We start from the raw sequence: 19,472 nt of genomic DNA, 5'->3' as shown, positions 1-19,472 counted from the left end.
TCTCACTGTTGTCCCCCCCCCCCCCACTACTGGATTCCAAGAGATAAGGGTATCTATTTGGCTGTGAGAGTTTTCCGTTACCTAAAACTAAATTGCACCTTAGCCTTATTTTAGCCAGGCACTCTTAGAACTTACTCTTTCAAAATGGAAATAATGTCTTTAGTGAGAGACATGAGGGTGTTTTCAGATCTCAGGCAGAACTGAAGTGAAGCAAAGTAAAAGTCTTGTTAAGTGAATTACCAGCTTTTGTTTGTTTAAGAAGGGGTATCAGGTAGTCCAAGCTGGCCTTGAACTTGAGTTGTAGCCTGAGTGACTACGCCAGGCCTTGCAAGGTTTGAGGTGAGGTTTTGGTTTGGTTTGGTTGTTTGCTTGTTTTGAAATGCATGTTGGGTGATCACTCGGCTACTAAGCTATATCCCTAGCCTTTACCATCTTTTTAAATCCCTTTACTGAGGCGGGTGCGCATCTGGTCACCCTAAGTTCACCCGGAGATGTAGCCCCCAGAGCTGGGTTGTGTTCCTCTATGGGGTGAACTGCTTTTTTAAGTTCTGAGAAATTCTTGAGATTTCCCAAAGTCCTCACTAGCAGAAGGAACCTTCATTAGAAAGGTCAACGTTGTGAATCCAAGCCACACAGCCTTTTAGGACCAGAGCTAAGATAGGAACCTTGACTCGCTGGCTCCTTCGACTGCACCAGGATCTTGGGGCCTCTCCGTTGATAAGAGTATTACCTCATAACCATACAACTCTTAGAGCTGCCCACACTTTACCTGCACCATCTATTTGGTCCCTGGTTAGCTCGTGGACCAGGGGAAATCAATGCAACTGTTCTCGGTTTCTAGAAGAGACCACAAAGAAACTGGCTGTGCTCATCGTGCAGGCTATAATCACAGAATGAAGGAGAATGGTGGGCTGGAGGCTGGACTGGGCTACACAGCCAGACTCTTTAAGGCACAGAAGAGCGTTTTTAAAAATCACAAGGAGATTTACTCAAAGCGTTTGTCTCTTCCGTTAAGAAGCGACGTGTCTATTTGAGTTCTCTACTTTTAGTTCTCCAAACCCGGGTAAGAAAGCACAGCAAGGAAACAATGCAATCAAGCATAGTTTCGAAAGAAATCTTTTAAAGACGTGCTTCGGAAGAAAAAGCTATTTGCAGCCCTCCTTTATTTCTGACTTAATGTCTGTCTGTTTTCAAGGCTGAGCTTGCGCCTAGCCAAACCCCACTGAAAGGGCCAGTGTTCTAAAGACCACCCCACAGGCGCGGATCGCAAACCTAGGAAGCTAACACAGGATCGTTTCACGCGGTGTCACCTTGGGTTCTGAGTCAGTGCACAAACCCGAATTTAAGCTCAAGACTGTCCTTGGCCTTTGCAAATTCAGGTTGCAAAAAAAAATGGACTTCCAACCAGATAGAGGAACGGACCACATGGACGAGGAGGCATCGGGCAGCCTCCCTGTGAGGCTTCGCGGCGCTCCCTTGAGCCAGTACCGGACGGACGCACGAGCTAAAAAAGGGCGAGCCGAGGGGACGTGACCCGCGGGCGCTGAGGCCACCTGTTCCCGGCAGCCAATAGGCCGGGCCCGGGGCGCGGCTACAAAAGGAGCGCGCGCGGCCGCAGGCTGGGAGCTGGCGCGAGGGCGGTGGCTGGGACCTTGTGCACGCGGAGCAGCCAGGACCTGAGCGATGCTGAGGGTGCGGTGTCTGCGCGGCGGCAGCCGAGGTGCCGAGGCGGTGCACTACATCGGTTCTCGGGTGCGTTCCTCCGCGGCCTCGGGACCTCTGCGCGACTCAGGGTGGGGACCCAGAGGGGGATTGCACTCCCCAGTAAGACCGTGGCGTGGTCTGGGTTCGGCGGCCCGCGAAGGCGCTTTTTCTGGGAAGATGCAAGTGGGTGGATGGATGGAGTTGCTGGCTCCAGTTGTAACACGGATTCCCTGGGCTTACAGGGGAGTTGGAATGAGTGTTTCTTTTTCTCCACCTGCCGCTCCGTCCTGCCCTCTGCTTCCCTGGTTTGTCGCGCGCATGCCTGCAGACTCTCCCCTGCTCCTCAACAGGAATAGCTTTGGCAGAGGAGATCTGCCAGCAGCTGGTTCCTGAACAGCTGTCACTCGCCCTCTTGCTGTGGGTCTCCACCCTTGGGGTCCCTCCAGCCCCCTTCTGGAGGAATTTTAACAGCCTGATTGAGATTAGGGGGCGGGGTGAGGCTGGCGCAGGGGAGGGGTGAGGGAATCTACCCGCTCTAGGTTACGTAGGCCTGTATTTTTAAAAAACGTTTTGACATGCTTAGATCAACTTTTAAGTTTAAATTCTGTGCCTGTCTGGGTTGGTCCTTATGGTAGGTAGCTAGGGAACCATGGACCATCTGTAATTTTGTGCAGTTTCGACAGTTGGTCACTCTCCGATTTGAAATGCTAAAGAATGTGAAGTATATGTCAGAGACTTAAAAAAAAAAATAGGTTGAGCTGCTTATTCTGAAAGATAAGATCTTTTCAAATGATTCCATGTTATTTTCTGTAAAAAGAGCCTAATTTTAGTAACCTACCAGACCAAGGAAGGAAGACTTCCTCCCCCAGTCGGACATGGCAAGGCACTTTTAGGGAAGAGAATGACCTGTCTTCTGTGAAAGTTTCTGAAAGCTTATTTGTATTATTCTGAAATGCAAATGGGGGATTTGGTAGCCAGGAACCAGATCTTCCCAGAGGTTTTAAAAAGTTACAGCTTTCAACATAAACAAACAAAAGCAAAATCTATAATCAACAAAATCTATAATCACACAAAGAAAGTTGTGTGGCTTGTTTGTTTGTTTTAAGTAACCCACAACCCCTCTATTAACTAACATCTTGGTGTCTCCTAAAGTAGATGTCTGTCTGTGTTATCCTGGGTGCTCAGACTTTAACCCCACCTTGTTTGAGTTTTTTTGTTTGTTTGTTTTTGTTTCTTAAGCTTGGAGGATCCTTGACAGGATGGGTGCAGCGAACTTTCCAGAGCACCCAGGCAGCTACAGCTTCCTCCCGGAATTCCTTTGTGGCTGAAGACAAGGCCACCGATCCTCTGCCCAAGAACTGCCCTGTCTCCTCTTACAACGAATGGGACCCTTTAGAGGAAGTGATAGTGGGCAGAGCAGAAAATGCCTGTGTCCCACCATTCACGGTGGAGGTGAAGGTAAGCAAGGGTTTCCCAGCAGGTTCTCTCCTCAGCATCTGCAGCCTGATTCTGCTCCCGCCCTCTTCTGCATCGGCTTTCCCCTCAGTGGGGCAGGGGAGTCATTTTAAGTAGTTGTGCTTTGATACCGCCAGTATTTGGTAATATTTACACATTGCTTCCTTCTTGAAACGCCCCTGGGAGTGGAAGAGAACTTTCCTGGGAGGCTATTCTTTGGGTATTCCTCCATATCTCCCTTCACAACTTGTGAACCTGTTGTTGCACTTTTCTCCTTCCGGCCTCCTTCCCTCTGGTCCAGACCCCTCCCCCATGCGCCACCCAGTCTAGATCTACACTGTGGACTCCATGGTGGATACTGCCACTCGGCACAGCTAGAGTTCCCGTTGCGGGACATCTTTAAGCCGAAGTCTTCATTTCTTCCTTTTAATTTTTTTGGCAGTTTTGCTTAATCAGATCAAAACACCAGCCATCTTTGATTTCTCCTTCAGTCACATCCCCCATGTGCAGCCTTTTTGTCAAAAGGAATCTTGCCCCACGCTTCAGTCTCTGCCCTAGGTCGGGAGTTCATCTTCGCCTGGACCGTTACTGTTAGCTCCCAACTGCCTCCCCCTCACTGCCCTCCCCAGACCGTATCCCAGCCACCATTGAAGAGACTTGTTCTGAAGCCAGATTCGATCATGTGACTCATTGTGCTCCCACAATTCCTCTGCTTTACTAACACCCTCCTTCCATTGCTGAGAATAAAGCCCTCACGGTATCAGGTTTCCCCACAAGCTGGTTCTTTGCACTCCAGGACTCCCAGTGTCCGTGTTACCGCATCTTAGTGGTGTGTTAGTCTGGCAAGTTAGCAGGTACTTATTTCTGTTCAAGTTGCTTTCTCCTCTAGTACTCTCCCTGGAGATTTAGCAGACCTGAACAAACACACAAGGACCAATAAGAACCATGCCTTTGCTTCCACCCAAGTGTCTCTCACTCACTTCCCTGCACCCACTTCTGCCACTACCCAGCTCTAACGTGTCTTTCCCAATACCTTCCAGAGTCTCCTAGCAATAAATAATATCTTCCCTTTAAAAACTAAACTCCTAATATTCACTTGCAATATTCTTATGGCCAGGGTCCTTATGGGCTAGTGTTCAGATGAAGTGTTATATCAGGGTTCCTTCCATTTTGTAGGCAGTGCCTAAGGTCTTGTTAATCGTGAGTTAGAAATACATCTCGAGTGTACATGGGGTCTTCCTAGATACCTACATTTTTATCTGTCCTGCAGAGTGGGTAAGTAAGTCTGTAACAGTGCCTCTATCGCCAGAAATACAGCGACATAAAGGAGCTTCATTTCTGTTTGGAGAGTTATGATGTATACCTTGATGCAGGTTCTAAGTCTCTTGTGCCACCCAGCTGGCAAGGCAGCTGAAGTGCGAGGAACGCTAAGGGAAGAGCTGTGCCAAGCATTGGGTAGTTGTGAAGCATTCTGAAGGAAGTCCTTCTTGGGTGAGACCTGGCAGACACAGCAATGGTTTCTTCCTATTGTTCTGAATACGCCTTTGGTTCTGATAACTGAAATTTGATAAGCAGATTAATTTATATGCTATCCTCACATTTTACAATAAAGAAGACATAGTCTTTCAAAGTCTTTTTTTTAAAAAAAATAAAAAGAAGAAGTATCCCTACACATTTTGATTGTGACAATTCAAATTCAGGTAATAGTTTATCATTTAATCTGTCTTTAAAATTATTGACCATTATACATTCATAAGATTTGACCTTAAATTTTTTCCATTTATAGGTATCTGTGTGTGTGTGTGTGTGTGTGTGTGTGTGTGTATGTGTGTGTGTACATGCCTGTGCACGTACTTGTGGAGGCCAGAAGAGGGTGTCAGATCCCCTGAAGCTAAAGTTGCAGGTAGTTCTAAGCTTCCAGACGTGGGTGCTGGGAACCGAACTCAGGTTCTGTGGAAGAACAGCAAGTGCTCTTAACCTCCAAACCCTCCTTCCAGCCCCAGCACCGCATGACCTTACAGAATCAGCATTCCCAGACGTCATTTGAAGTGCCTTGTCACTTGACTTGGGACTTTAGACTTTGTAGCTTAGCACACTTGTGGAACTAACACCACTGAAGTCCGGAGGCTGGCGTTGAATTAGTGACTTGATAAAAGTTGGAAACTAGCCTTGTCAGCTGCTTGACCTGCAAAATTCCTATGAAGTTTGCCAACAGGATTAAACTTGAAGGTATAAAACTGTATATTGAAAAGCCCCAAATATGGAGAGTACAAGTCATAGTTTTATGGACCCAGTTTGTCAGTTACAGCACAAAAGTATGCTGGGAGTACATAAGCTATAGACTCCAGTAGCATTCGCCATATTGATTTCATTCATTTTTCTGGTTGTTCCTGTCTTATGTGATAGACTAAGCTAGGTATTAAGGGAAAAGAAAGGAAACAGAAGACATATGCATCCTCTAGAAGGGAGGTAGAAAGACAGACAGATGAGTCTCATGAGGCCTAAGCTAGCCTTAAACTTGCTGTGCATCCAAAGATGACCCTGAACTCCTGATCCCCCAGCCTCTACCTCCAATGCTAGGGTGATGTGTGCCACTAGACCCAGGAACACAGATAGATTACTTAAGAACGATAAGAGCCTGGCAGTAGTGGCACACGCCTTTGATCCCAGCACTCTGGAGGCAGAGGCAGGAGGATCTCTGTGAGTTCAAAGCCAGCCTGGTCTACAGAATGAGTTCAAGGACAGCCAGGGCTACACAGTGAAATCCTGTTTTGAGAGAGAGAGAGGGGGAGGGAGGGAGGGAGAAAGGAAGGAAGGGAGGAAGGGAGGAAGGGAGGAAGGAAGGGAAGGAGGAAGGAAGGAAGGAAGGAAATAATGACTGGGTTTGGTGGCACATGCCTATGTTAGCACTCAGGACATTGAGTCAGGAGGATCTTAAGTTCAAGACCAGCCTAGCCCACATAGCAAAACCTTGTTTCAAAAAGAAAAGAATGATAAATAATGTAGTAGAGTGGCACTAGATGAATAGAGTTTAAAATATTTTACAAGGCATACATGTTGGAAATTTTTTTAAAGAACAAGAAACATATCAGTCAGAAAGCACTATTCCAAAACCTTAATGGCTTTTTTTTTTAAAACATAGTAAATATGTTTTTGTCTTAGTTTTAATAAGGCCATTGATAGAGGACTTCAAAAAATATTATTAATTAAGGTGAAGTAATACAAGTATATTGCCAGATTAACAAAAAGTTTGTCTATTGGTATTTCTTAGAGGGTTTTTCAAAGAGAGTGTTTGAGAATTATTGTCGCAGACAGACTCTGCAGAGAGGGTTTGAAGATGTGGGGGCTACAAAGTTTCCAGGAATGCAGCTCCATCTCTGCCATAGGTTATTAAAGACATCCTGTGCTACAGTAGAGTGCTCGTTGTCTGGAAAATGCTTGGTAAATGATTGCTAACTCATTTACCAAGGTTATAAAGGAAGTGTAAACAACGTCTAAATCTTTCTTAGAAAATGCAATTTGCCCTGATCATTTGGACTTTGCCCAACGTTTGCCAGATTATAAACTGCAGAAACATTTGTTCAAACAAAATTTTTCTCCCAGAATAGTTGACTTAGTATTTCATATCAAAGCAAGGCTCGCTCTGAACAGATACTCGATGCTAGATGCTTTGGCGTGCGTCTGGCAGGACGACCTGACAGTGTCTGCCGTCACTCGGCGTTGAATTGTCAAAGGCTTCTTGTCCCTTAGCCGACTGTAGGAGATGTGCCTGGCATAAGAAGATGGGCGTGGTGAATGGATGGGGAGTAGTACCAGGATGTGTCAGAGAGGAAAATAAAGAGTCATTCTCCTCTGATTCTAGCTGCGACTGATTAAATGCCTACGAGTAGAGGACCCCTTGTTTGGTTTGCCCGTAGTTTGTTTTTGCTGAGAGGGGATTAGCCATCAAAACATTCCAATGTTTCATGCTGATGACGTTGTTTTCCTGGGTTCGAAGTTGAGCCTGCTATTTGTTCATAGATCTTCAAAAGTCAAGTTAATCAGAACAGGGACAAGCAAACTTGTTTTCTGTAGAGGGGCAGACGGTAGATGATCCCAGCTTTGCAGAGAGCAGAAGTCTACTTGCAGCTTCTTGATTCTCAGACATGCCGCTGTAATGGGAAAGCCACCCCAGGCACCACGTCACAAAATTAGCGTGGTGAGTCCCCTTAAGTGTTTGTTTATAAAAATAAACAGCCTGGCTGGATTTGGCCTGGGGATCTTAGTTTACCAACAAACTCAGCTTTCAGAGCTTAATTAGCTAGCATCCTTCATGTCTTTGAAAGCTTTGTTTTTCAGCTTGTTCTGTGTCCTCCAGCCTAGGTTGCAGACTAAGCAGAGGCTAGTTGGTGTTCATATATTTCCTATTTATCAGATGAAGGTAAATATGGAAGCAGAGACATAAGCCTAGGGGAAAATGTCTTTGACATAGACATATCATCCAGTCCTGATGAGCAAAACTATTAGAAACACCAAGTGTGGCGGCACACACCTTTACTCTCAACACCTGGCAGGGGCAAGCAGATCTCTGTGAGATCAAGGCCAGCCTGGTCTCCATAGTGAATTCCAGGCCAGTCAGGGCTGTGTGAGAGACCCTGTCTCAAAACAAACCAAAACAAAAAAACTTTTAAGCACAAGAACCATAATAAGTAATCCTAGTGTTCGAAGGTTTTATATATCAAGGTGAAAATGTTCAAACGTATAGAGCGTATAGAGCGCAGTAGCCAAGCCATTGACTCTATCTGGAACACTGTCCAGTCAGAGGACTGACGTTCTTGTCCTGTTTAATCAGGTAGAAGGTGAGTACACAACCTCTCTGAACCTGGTCCTTGCATATGACCATGTGTTTGAGCACCTTGTCTCTTGGGTAGGGTTGCCAAGTGCTATGGATATCTAGCTAAACTAAGTGTATTCCAATGCACTGGAGGCTTTAATCCATCTTTGCCCCTTCTTTTTAATACTTACTACTATCTACGAATGTCAGATTTGAGGTAGAAACCTTATGTATAAGACATGATTAGAACCAGTAGTTGGTTGTCAACCAGTGATACCAAAAAAAAAAAACAAACAAACTTGAAAACAATATCTGTGTTGAAAGTGTTTTTCAACTAAAAATGTTAAAATGTTGCATGGCTTTGCCAGTGTTGAGAAGTTCTAAGAGTTTTTCCCAGGGTCTGGATTCTCTGCTTCATCTATCTGGGTAATTGTAATATACAGCATGCGCATGACCAGTGTATTTCTTTAAACTGACTGATAAGTTAGATGCATGCCAAACAATCTTAACATAGACTCTTTCAATTTTTATGTTTTGCACCTCACCTTTGGAAAGTGTTTATTTACACACTTAGCTTCTGGAACAGTGAAACTCTGTGAACTTGCATTCCAGATTACCTTTCTTCCAAAGGGGCCCAGAATGATGTGAGGTTGAATTCAAGAGAGGTGGGGGGTGTTGGGTGTGAGACATGCTGACAGACTAGCTCCAAAGCCCGGCTTGCACCACTGCACAGTTTTGTTAAGTGCAAATTCGGTCCAGTGGGAAAGTGAGCCATGTGTGTTAAGACATGTCAAACATTTGCGAACATAATCTTCACACAGTTAAAAATATCTATTTTGTCCCATAAAAAAAATCTCTTGAAGTGCAGCTTTCCCATAAGAACTCGGGAGTTTGTGGATAGTTTAGGGTCTTGGCTTAGAGTAGGAGTTTTTATCCTTTGTTTTGTTTGTCTGCTCGTTCCATCTCACTGAGACTCTCTAACAGGGGTGTCTGTGTGCTGTTTTGTCTGTGAAGCATGGCCAGGAAGATTCCAAGCCTGTATTGGGAACCCACAAGCTGTTAGGGGTTGGGCATGAGATCTGAGGCAGAAGGATCAAAGACCTCAAGATAATTTAGGGCTGGAGAAAGATGCTCAGTGGTTAAGAGTACTTCCTGCTCTTCCAGAGGACCCTGATTTAGTCCAACACCAATGTCTGGCACAGCTCATAACTGACTGTAATGCCAGCTCCAGGAAATTCATTACACACACACACACACACACACATCTTTAAAATTATATAGCAAGATGATTTAGAGATCTTCATTCAACAAATCCTGGGTGTCTGTGTAGAGGCTGGTGTGCTTGGTGCTGGGGATGAGCTCTGAACAAGATCTGTTTGCAGTCTGGGTCTGGGTCCCTCTCACAATGTACAAATAGCTGTTCACAGCTTATGAACCTACCTTGAGCTGCGTTATTCTCCTGTAATGCTTTCATTTACTTCCTTCTGCTTCTAGGCTAACACCTATGAAAAGTACTGGCCATTTTACCAGAAAAATGGAGGTCTTTATTTTCCCAAAGATCATTTGAAAAAGGCTGTGGCTGAAGTTGAAGAAATGTGCAATATTTTAAAAATGGAAGGCGTGACGGTGAAGCGACCTGACCCCATTGACTGGTCACTGAAGTATAAGACTCCTGATTTTGAGTCTACAGGTAAGTGCCGTCAGGAGAGTAATCTGAAGAGCCTTGGTTCTCAATTTCCTTCTTGAATATGTAAGGAAAATGCTCTTGGAATTTCTTAAGAATCCTGTTTTACTTGCTAATCCTTCCAAACTGTAGAGATTATTGAGGAAGTGTCTAATTCGTTTTGATATGGTTGAGGTGTCCACATTCTAAACATTATAGACATTTTACATAAGAACGGTGAACTGTCCTTAGTTTTCCTTAATGACGGAAATTAGAAGGGAAAGGGGGGCTGGAGAGACGGCTCAGCAGTTCAGAGCCAGCACACCTCCTGCAGAGCACCTGGGGGTCCAGCGTTCCCAGCACCCACATCAGGCTGCTCATGACAGCTTGCAACTCCAGCCCCAGGGGATCTGGCACCCTCTTCTGGTGCACATAGTCCCACACAGACACATGTACACACGTTTCAGTTTTTTTAGGGGGAGAATGGAAACATTCCCTTTTCTAAACTGCCATTACTTCACAAGTACTCTTGTGTTTGGGTTCTAGAATTTGTTTTTCCAGAATGATCTTAGCCTGGTTCTTACCATGCGATCCTATCCATTACGAGCTCTGTTTCTGTATCTTTAAAAAAAAAAAAAAAAAAAAAAAAAATGAACCTGCAAGTAAGTAGAGAAGGCTTGAAGGTTCAAAACCTCTCTCACTTTTTCCTTTCCATTTTTTGCTTGATATCAGCACTCAACAGGGAATTCTTATCTACAATCTGTTCTAGCGTGTATCATTCCTCTTGCCCTGTTTTATATAATTATGTAGACAAACGGGTTTTTAGTAAATTTTTTCTATGAATAGGTGATGTTACACATACTTTAATGTCTTGGAAATTTGCATCACTGAGGTGGCCATGGAACTTTTGGTCCGATAGGTTTATACAGTGCGATGCCCCGAGACATCCTGATGGTTGTGGGAAATGAGATTATTGAGGCTCCCATGGCATGGCGCTCACGCTTCTTTGAGTACCGAGCATACAGGTCACTTATCAAAGACTACTTCCACCGTGGCGCCAAGTGGACAACGGCACCCAAGCCCACCATGGCTGATGAACTGTACGACAAGGTAGGTCCCCAGCATAGACTGCCTTCTTAGTGACATCAAAATAATCCACAAAGGGTAAGAAAGAAGTCGCTGATACTTTGCATATATTATGCATTTCCACTTAAAAAATTATTATATTTAGATGAATTAGGAGTAACAACAACAATAATAGCTAATATTTTACTGCTTACTTGGCTGAGTCTGGGCTCAGGATATATCATCAATCATATTTATTCTTATACAAAGACTCTAGAAAGAGCCAGTGATGGTGGCGCATGCCTTTAATCCCAGCACTGGAGAGGCAGAAGCAGATGGATCTCTGAGTTCAAGGGCAGCCTAGTCTACAAAATGAGTTCCAGGACAGCCAGGACTGTTACACAGAGAAACTCTGTCTTGAAACAAAACAAAATAACTTTAGAAGGGAGTGATATAATGGTATCATTTCATCACAGGGAGCAATATTTGTCCTAAGGACACATTGCTACTCACTGCTGGAGCCACAATTCTTTAGGCTGAAGTCTTTCTCCTGTTCCAGCAGAAGAATCTGGTGTCTAGGCCAGATTCACAGTGAGGTGAAATGGGTAGCCATTTCCTGCCTGCAGGTCCTGCTTCCATGAATTTAACCGACTGTAAATCAATACTGTTTTTGAAAATTGTCCTGCCCTCTCATTCAACAACAATATGGCATAATGGTTTTTCATGTAACTTTTGGGTTGGACTGAGGATTACAATTAGCCTAGAGATGTTTTCCAGGATGCAGGAGACATGCATAACTCCTATGCAAACACTGTGTAAGCTTATGCAGTGGACTTGAACATCCATAGATTTTAGAATTTATGGAGTACTAGAACCAATCCCCCCACAAATACAAGGGATATATGTCTTTATTAAGATAACTATTATTCACAGAAAAGTCACGTAGAAATAATTTTAAAATGAAAAACTATTCTAGGGATTTAAAGGCAGAAATGAAAAATAAGTCCAGCACATCCAAAATTGGCAGGGAGAAACACAGCATCTCATTTTAGGGTACGAATTGGGCTTAGGACCAAATTCTTTCTCTAAAGGAGAAGGGTGACTTCATCCCACTGGCTTCCGTATTGCAACTCGCTACATACATGTGTATGTGTGTCATGGATTGTATTCAGAATCAGTTGCAACCCTGTACCACTTGTTTCTAAGTGTCAGGAAGTTACTCTCGTGCCTAGATTTTCATTTTGTTGTTGTGCTGGTGCTTTTGTTGTTTTGATTTGCCTATATTACTTTTCTGTTTGCTATGACAAGGTACTTGAGGGAAAGAATCTAAGTGAGAAAGGACTTAGTTTAGCTCATCGTTTGGATTTCATTGGTTGGCCGCACCCACATGCTTTGGCTGAACAGTGTGTTGACAGAAGTATGCAAGAGATGTTTTGACTATTTGGCAGACCAAAAAGAGAAAGGGGGTTCAGGAAGAGACCAGAGCAAGACAGAGCCCCTAAGGACACACCCCCAGTGACCCACCTTCTCCCAGCGAGGCCCCCACCTCCAACTTTTACCACCTCTCAATAATGCGATCCGATGATCCCACCAAGGCATGAATCCATTGATTAGGCTACAGCCCTTCATAACCTTTTTTTTTTTTTCTGGAAATAACAAAGGGATGTGCTTCACTAATCCCTTAGGCTTTCCTTCATCCAACCAGATTGGCAGTCAGAATTGATCATCACAGACTGACATCTTTCCTATGGGTGTTTCAATCTAAAGTTGAATTGGAGTGTTTTGGGAAATGGTGGTATCTGACTAATTTTTAAAATCATGTATATCCTTGTAAATAAGTTCCTTAATAAATAAATGCATTGTGTGTGTGTTCATTCTGTTCCAACTAGGATTATCCCATCCATTCTGTGGAAGACAGACACAAATTGGCCTCTCAGGGAAAGTTTGTGACGACTGAGTTCGAGCCGTGCTTTGACGCTGCTGACTTCATTCGAGCTGGAAGAGATATTTTTGCACAGAGAAGCCAGGTTGCTAACAGCTGGCTCTCAAGGCTCACACTACATACATTATTGCATTCTTTATTCCTAAATTTAAAAATTTAAAGTCCCACATACTTTTCATTTTCCAAACTTAGAATGGAATATTTTTTTAAGATTGTTTTTATTTTCAGGTTACAAACTACCTGGGCATCGAGTGGATGCGTAGGCATCTTGCTCCAGACTACAGAGTACATACCATCTCTTTCAAGGACCCCAACCCAATGCATATTGACGCCACCTTCAACATCATTGGACCTGGTCTTGTGCTCTCCAACCCTGACAGACCATGTCATCAGGTAGGAGAGTTCCTAGGACACCAGAAAAGCTAGCGAGCCTAGCATCTGTATTTTAAACAATAAATAGAACCTTGGCACCTTAAGTATTCTCATGATTCCCAGTGGTTCTAAATGTCAATTTTAGCAATGATCAGTGGCATGATTATCCAACACTGAGTTGCTTATGTATTTGCAAGAGTCTCAATGTGCAGAAATCTACACCATCATTGTGGTGGTTAGTATAGTGTCATCAGACTTTGATTCTAGCTGTTTGCCGTTACCAAAGCATCAAATTTGCGTGTCTGACTACATTATCATTCAACTGTGATTTCCTTACCATTTTCAACAGGATTATAAGCAAGTGACTTCGGTGTGGCCAGAGCAATGCCACTGAGCAGTAGGTATCTTCCCCCTCAAGTGGGTCAGACTCCCTTCAGCCTGCCCACTTGGGGAGGAGCAATCTGCCAAGTTGGCCCTGCTCCCTACCAGCCGCTCACAGCCTCTTGTCTTCTACCTGCTGCCTCTCGGTCCAGCTGGGAAGTGAGTTATTTGCAAGGCTGCTGGACCCCTTTTTAAAAGTACTTTCATACCATGCACAGCTAGTTTCTAGCCCTTATTTTCATACCCAAGGACCAGGATGATCCATTTCACTTAATAGAGTGTGTTGATTTATCGAGAGTGTGGTTGTATGTGGAGATGGCTGACTTGTAATGGATATCTAGTGGCAACTGTGGTGCTTTGAGACTACATCCCTGACATTTGTCCTTATTCATGGCCCTGCAAAATGATGGGAGTGTGGAGCAGATAGGCTGTCAGATTGGCATTATCACAATGTTTGTTTTCACAACTAAACCGGAGATATTTAAATTTTCTTAATGAGAATGTCTTGGGAAAGTATCTTTGGTATTTTAAATTTTGAAACCTGAAAAGCTTTAATAGTTCTATTGCTTTCTAATGTCACTGGAAGTGAACACACACACACACACACACACACACACACACACACACACACTTAAGTTTGTTCTTTGACAACTTCAGACATACAATGCATTCTCTCTTCAATCCTCCCATCCCTCTCAACCCCGCTCCTCCCTGCCAGTCCCTTTCTACATTCATGACTTTTGGGTGGGTTTTGTGACCCACTTAGTTTGGCCAGGGCCATCTGTGTGACAGCTGGTTGAGATTATCCACTGGAGCCCAGCGGGATCACCACTGGGTACAAAGTGAAGGCAATGACTCTATCAGTAGCCAACGGTTCACTGGGGAAGGGTAGGACCCCTGAGTCCCTCCTCCATCCATGTGTCGCTGTCAACAGCCCATTCTTGTACAGACCCAGTACAGGTATCCACGGCTATTGAAAACTTAAAAAAAAAATGATTTGTTTATTTTTATTCTTATGTGCATTGGTGTTTTGCCTGCATGTTTTGTCTGCATTAGATCCCCTGGAAATGGAGTTACAGACAGTTTTGAGTTGTCATGTGGATGCTAAGAATTGAACCTGGGTCCTCTGGAAGAGCAGCCAGTGCTCTTAACCTCTGAGCCATCTCTCCAGCCCCCCAAATCATCAACTTTAAATTTTTTTTGTGTGTCCTTATTTTGTAAATGGAGATGGCTTGCCAAGAGAGCTGTTAATGATAAAGAGAGCTGAGTGTCATAGCACATGCCTATAGTCCTAACTACTTGTGATGCTGAGGCAAGTGGATTGTAAGGCCCAGGCCAGCCTGGGCTACATGGCAGACCCCATCTTTAAAAACAAAATCACAACGACTGCCAGAAACCTAATAGCAGATGTGGATTTAAGTCTGTTGGGTTGCTTGATCTTACAGATTGATCTTTTCAAGAAAGCGGGATGGACCATCGTTACTCCTCCAACCCCAGTCATCCCTGATGGTATGTCTGCTTTTATGTCCTTTGTCACCAAGTATCTTGACCTGTAGAGAAAGCCAACTTTGGTCAAACTAGAGATGACATTTCCCCGCTGAGCAGTAAAGTGATGGCTGACTCTAGAGTAAGACCAGGACAAGTGTTTGTGAGTTTTTCTTCTTGCATAGAAAATGAAAATGAGAAGACAGAATTTAAAATATCATATGAAGCAAGATACGACTTTCAAAATAAGACAGGATGAATTCCAAATGTCTGATGAATGTGCGTTGATTTGTAAGATTTGTAGGTACGTTATTCTACAATTAAAATGAGTTCTCAGAACTGGGGATGTAGTTCAGTGGTAGAGCGCTTGCCTGACTTGTTTAAGGCCCTGGGTTCGATCCCCAGTAGTAGAAAAACTAACTGAAAACACAAGCAGCGCAGATCAGGGTGGAACAGGCCAGTAAAGCCAGCACAGAGAAGGCTGAGGCAGGACAACTCCAAGTTCAGTGTAATTTTCTGTTGTAGAGAAAACTTGTCAGAAAGAAGAGGGGAACATAAGATAATAAAATAAGCTCTCATATGGGAACTAAAGCAGGAAGGGGACCAAGCTGTCACTTTAGTGCCCTTCCCTTGTAAGTCTTTGCTCTAGACCAAAAAAAAAAAAAAAAATCAGACACGCATGCTTTGACTGTTGATGCTATTTTCAGATCATCCCCTCTGGATGTCATCCAAATGGCTTTCCATGAACGTCTTAATGCTAGATGAGAAGCGTGTTATGGTAGATGCCAATGAAGTCCCAATTCAAAAGATGTTTGAGAAGCTGGGTATGTATGATAAATGCAACACCACCTTGTCACGAGTAAACGCTCACCACTAACGGAAGCAAAGACATGCATAGTCTAACATATGGTTTATTGAATTCAATTTCTGTTCCCTTAAGGTACCAAATTATTACCTTATAGTTGGCTAGTGGTTTCATTTCTAATGAGCATAACCTTGTGAGTTCCTGGAACATCCGTTGGCAATAGTTAATCAGTCTTCTGTAAGTCTGCTGGTTTCCTGGTGCCCATGTGTGGAGGGTCACCCACACTCAGAGGAGCTGCTTTGCCCTCTACAAAGAAGAAATTACTGAAGGTCCTTTAGAAGTAATTTAATGGTAATCTCATGCTTCAGAGGGCTTATAAGAACACAACTGGAAAAGTGACATGTGTATGCATTAAGAACAGTTAACATGGACAGATCCTGATCCCACTGCCAGGGGTCCCTCAAGCAAACCAAGCTACACAACTTTCTCCCGAATGCAGAGGGTCTAGTCCAGTCCCACGCGGGTTCCACAGCTGTTGGTCTAAAGTTCGTGAGTTCCTATGAGCTTGGCTCAGTTGTCTCTGTAGGTTTCCCCATCATGATCTTGATGCCCCTTGCTCATAGAATCCCTCTTCCCTCTCTTTGACTGGACTCTCAGAGCTTGGCCTGGTGCTTGGCTGTGGATCTCTGCATCTGCTTCCATCAATTACTGGGTGAAGGCTTTATGATGTCAGTTAAGGTAGTCACCAATCTGATTACAGGAGATGGCCAGTTCAGGCACCCTCTCCGCTACTGCTAGTAGTCTAATCTGGGATCATCATCCCTGGTGCATGAGCTGGCTTTCTGGATCCCATTACCTATGGTCGGACGCCTTGCTCACCCTTGATGCAGGGGGGAGGGGCTTGGTCCCTGCCTCACCTGAATGTACCAGGCTTTGCTGACTACCCATGGAAGGCCTTACCCTTTTGGAAGAGGGGATGGGGGGTTCATCAGGGGAGAGAGGTGGGAGGGTGGGAGTAGAGATGAGAGGGGGATCTGTGGTTGGTATGTAAAATGATTTAAAAAAAAAACAAACAGTTAAAATGGTTCTGAAATGTAATAAAGGATGCCAGTCAGTCATTCCACTCTTAAAGAATAGGATTAATTTTTACTTGGGGCCAAGCTTTCCTATCCTGACATTTAAATCACTGAAAGAAAGGATTTCATGTGAGTCGCAGGTACAGCTGATGTGTGAGCCATTCTTAACACATTGTGAATTTGGTAAGAGCCAGGCAACTTTCTTGTCAAAATTAGGTTGTTAAGATTTTGTTCTACATTTCAGATATACTCCATAGAGGACTCTTTTCTTATTTGCCACATCCATACTTAATGTAGAATTGGTTTTAAAAAGATAGCTTGACAGTTTTGAACTGAGCAGAATCCAGTGATTGGACCCAAAATGCCAAGCCACTTTTTCCTTGGCCTTCATTCAGTAACAAAATTACTTGGGTTCAGCTTTTTCATCTGTTATGATTTTGTTGTTTCTCAAACTTAAACTAATGGAAAACACCCAATAATCTGATTTGATAGTTTTGGTTTTGTAGTTAAAGTCTGTTTAGACAAGGAGAACTTATATTTCAAATAGCTACGATTCCCTCCAATTCAGGATGAATATGCCATGACCAGACAGGACATGGATGCTTCCTATCCCTCATCTGCTTTGTGTTTCTGTTCAAACCCCACTCTTAGTCTTCAAAGCCCCACATAGGAGTGCCTCAGAGGAGTCTCCCTCCTGCCTCCTTGTCTTCCTCACCATACGGTGAACCCTGTAGTGACTCTGCGGCTCATCTGCCCCTCAAACGGAGGAGGAAAAAGAACAGATTGCCGTGTCTAACGTGTAACATATTCTTTCTGAGTGCTGTTAATTAAGTAGCCCATTCACGGTGTAGACGTGTCCTTACAAATGGTGCCCCATGAAGCCAATTGTCTCATCCACTCTGAAACCTGAATAACCATATGACCTAGATAGTAAACTACAGCTCTGATGCAGTTTTTCCTTGAGGTGGTCTAGCACAGTTAATCTGTAAAAGATGAACACATCCTTATTGTGCTTATATAGAATTAACTTTTTAGTACTTAATTTTAGTGCTAGGTATATCTGTTCATCCAGGCTATTGATTTGTGAATAGTCAATAGAACAAAACTTGAGTTTGTAGACATTTTTTTTTGTTGTTGTTGTTGTTGTTGAAGATGTTATATCAGTAATGGGCTAGGTTAGATGAAATATAGTCTATGAAAACAAAATTAAAAAAGAAAAGACCATTGCAGACTGGATAGACCTGAGGGATTTGAACCTCTGTGTTCCTCCAGGTGTTTGGACTTACCCCCTGCTGAGATATCTTCATTAGTCCGTCTAACGGACCTGTCTTTTTCTCTCAATGCAGGTATCAGTACCATCAAGGTTAACATTCGAAACGCCAATTCCCTGGGGGGAGGCTTCCACTGCTGGACCTGTGACGTCCGGCGCCGAGGCACCCTTCAGTCCTACTTCGACTGAGCAGGCCTGGCCTCAGATATGCCTAAGAAGTGCAGCAGCAAGGCCCATTCTCTCGCTTTAATACATGCATGAACTGTAGTGCTTTGAACAATCACGTCTTTAACAGGGGTCCCAGGCCTGGGTTACTTTTCTTTGTCATAAGGAAGATGACTCTTAGTAGGTTTTACTTTCTTCTCCTACAGTTCTTTACTGTTTGGCTTCAAGTATAAAAGCTGAGTAAATGTATCCCAAGGCAAAAATTAGTCACTTGAGTAACTTGGCCGCTAATATTTAACCATCTACCTCTGTTTTTAATTTTCTTTCCAAAAGGCAGCTTGAAATGTTGGTCTTAATGTTATTTTCCCCCCTTTTTGGTGAACTTGTGAATGTTGGTATCAGTTTGTTGTTTTTTTTTTTTTTTTTTCTAAACGGGACAAAGACTTAGGGGAAAAAATTACCCACAGATCCTAAGTAGAATCAGATATTTGTCTTTTTTTTTCCTAAAAATCAAATTTGGGTAGTTTTTCTTTTTTTAATTTGTTTTTAAATAACCTAGACTATGCAAACACTGAGAAAGTGAAGTGAATTTTCCATGAACGCTTTTAGCATTCTCGTGCCGACATTTGGTCCTAAGATCTCATCCTGTAGCTTACCTCATCTCAAGTGGGTTATTCTTGTCTTCTTCCTTCCTTCCCAAAAATTTACAGAAATGCTTAGTATAATAGGTATAACTCATAGTTCCTATCCCTAAATGTTGATGTTCCATATCTAACAGGTATTATGGCATCTTTGGTAATCTAAGACTTGTTTACATATGTGCAAATTGTTTAAAGCATAGAGTTTTAAAGCATTTTTAAAAACTAATGCAGGTTAAAAAAATGTGACATGAAGTCATTTTAGTGTTGGATATTGTATATGTATTTTTATTCTAATAAACTTTTTGTTCCAGATTGGATTTTATTAGAGTTTGGTCTTTGTCTCATGACTTTAGTGTAAGTTACAAGAGTGTAGCTGTTGATGAGAGTTCTTTGTGTGGGGGGGAATGTGTGTGCTGTGTGGATAACTAGGGGCGGGGGGATGTGTGTGCTGTGTGGATAACTAGGGGCGGGGGAATGTGTGTGCTGTGTGGATAACTGGGGGCGGGGGGATGTGTGTGCTGTGTGGATAACTGGGGGCGGGGGGGGTGGTGGGGGGGGGGGGGGAATGTGTGTGCTGTGTGGATAACTGGGGGCGGGGGAATGTGTGTGCTGTGTGGATAACTGGGGGCGGGGGG

General features: G+C 43.5%; 1 protein-coding gene across 1 annotated transcript; it reads left to right on the top strand.

The window, feature by feature from the left end:
- Positions 1-1,604: 1,604 nt before the first annotated feature.
- Gatm (glycine amidinotransferase) lies at positions 1,605-18,671 on the top strand. Its single transcript, XM_028878738.1, has 9 exons — positions 1,605-1,752; positions 2,944-3,162; positions 9,467-9,662; positions 10,555-10,745; positions 12,590-12,727; positions 12,871-13,035; positions 14,841-14,904; positions 15,588-15,704; positions 18,108-18,671. Exons 1-9 carry the CDS (start codon positions 1,684-1,686, stop codon positions 18,218-18,220), a joined length of 1,272 nt encoding a protein of 423 aa, XP_028734571.1. The 5' UTR covers positions 1,605-1,683; the 3' UTR covers positions 18,221-18,671.
- The last annotated feature ends 801 nt before the right edge of the window (positions 18,672-19,472 follow it).

The sequence above is a fragment of the Peromyscus leucopus genome, chromosome 4 (genome assembly GCF_004664715.2).
Source record: "Peromyscus leucopus breed LL Stock chromosome 4, UCI_PerLeu_2.1, whole genome shotgun sequence".
NCBI classification, from domain to species: Eukaryota; Metazoa; Chordata; class Mammalia; order Rodentia; family Cricetidae; genus Peromyscus; species Peromyscus leucopus.
This window is presented reverse-complemented; position numbering and strand designations above follow the sequence as displayed.

Excerpts from the sequence above, each read along its gene's own strand:
- Gatm (XM_028878738.1), top strand. The coding sequence starts at position 1,684 with ATGCTGAGGGTGCGGTGTCTGCGCGGCGGCAGCCGAGGTGCCGAGGCG. Across the intron at positions 9,663-10,554 it reads TCCTGATTTTGAGTCTACAG|GTTTATACAGTGCGATGCCC; the intron begins GTAAGTGCCGTC and ends TTGGTCCGATAG. Across the intron at positions 14,905-15,587 it reads AACCCCAGTCATCCCTGATG|ATCATCCCCTCTGGATGTCA; the intron begins GTATGTCTGCTT and ends TGCTATTTTCAG.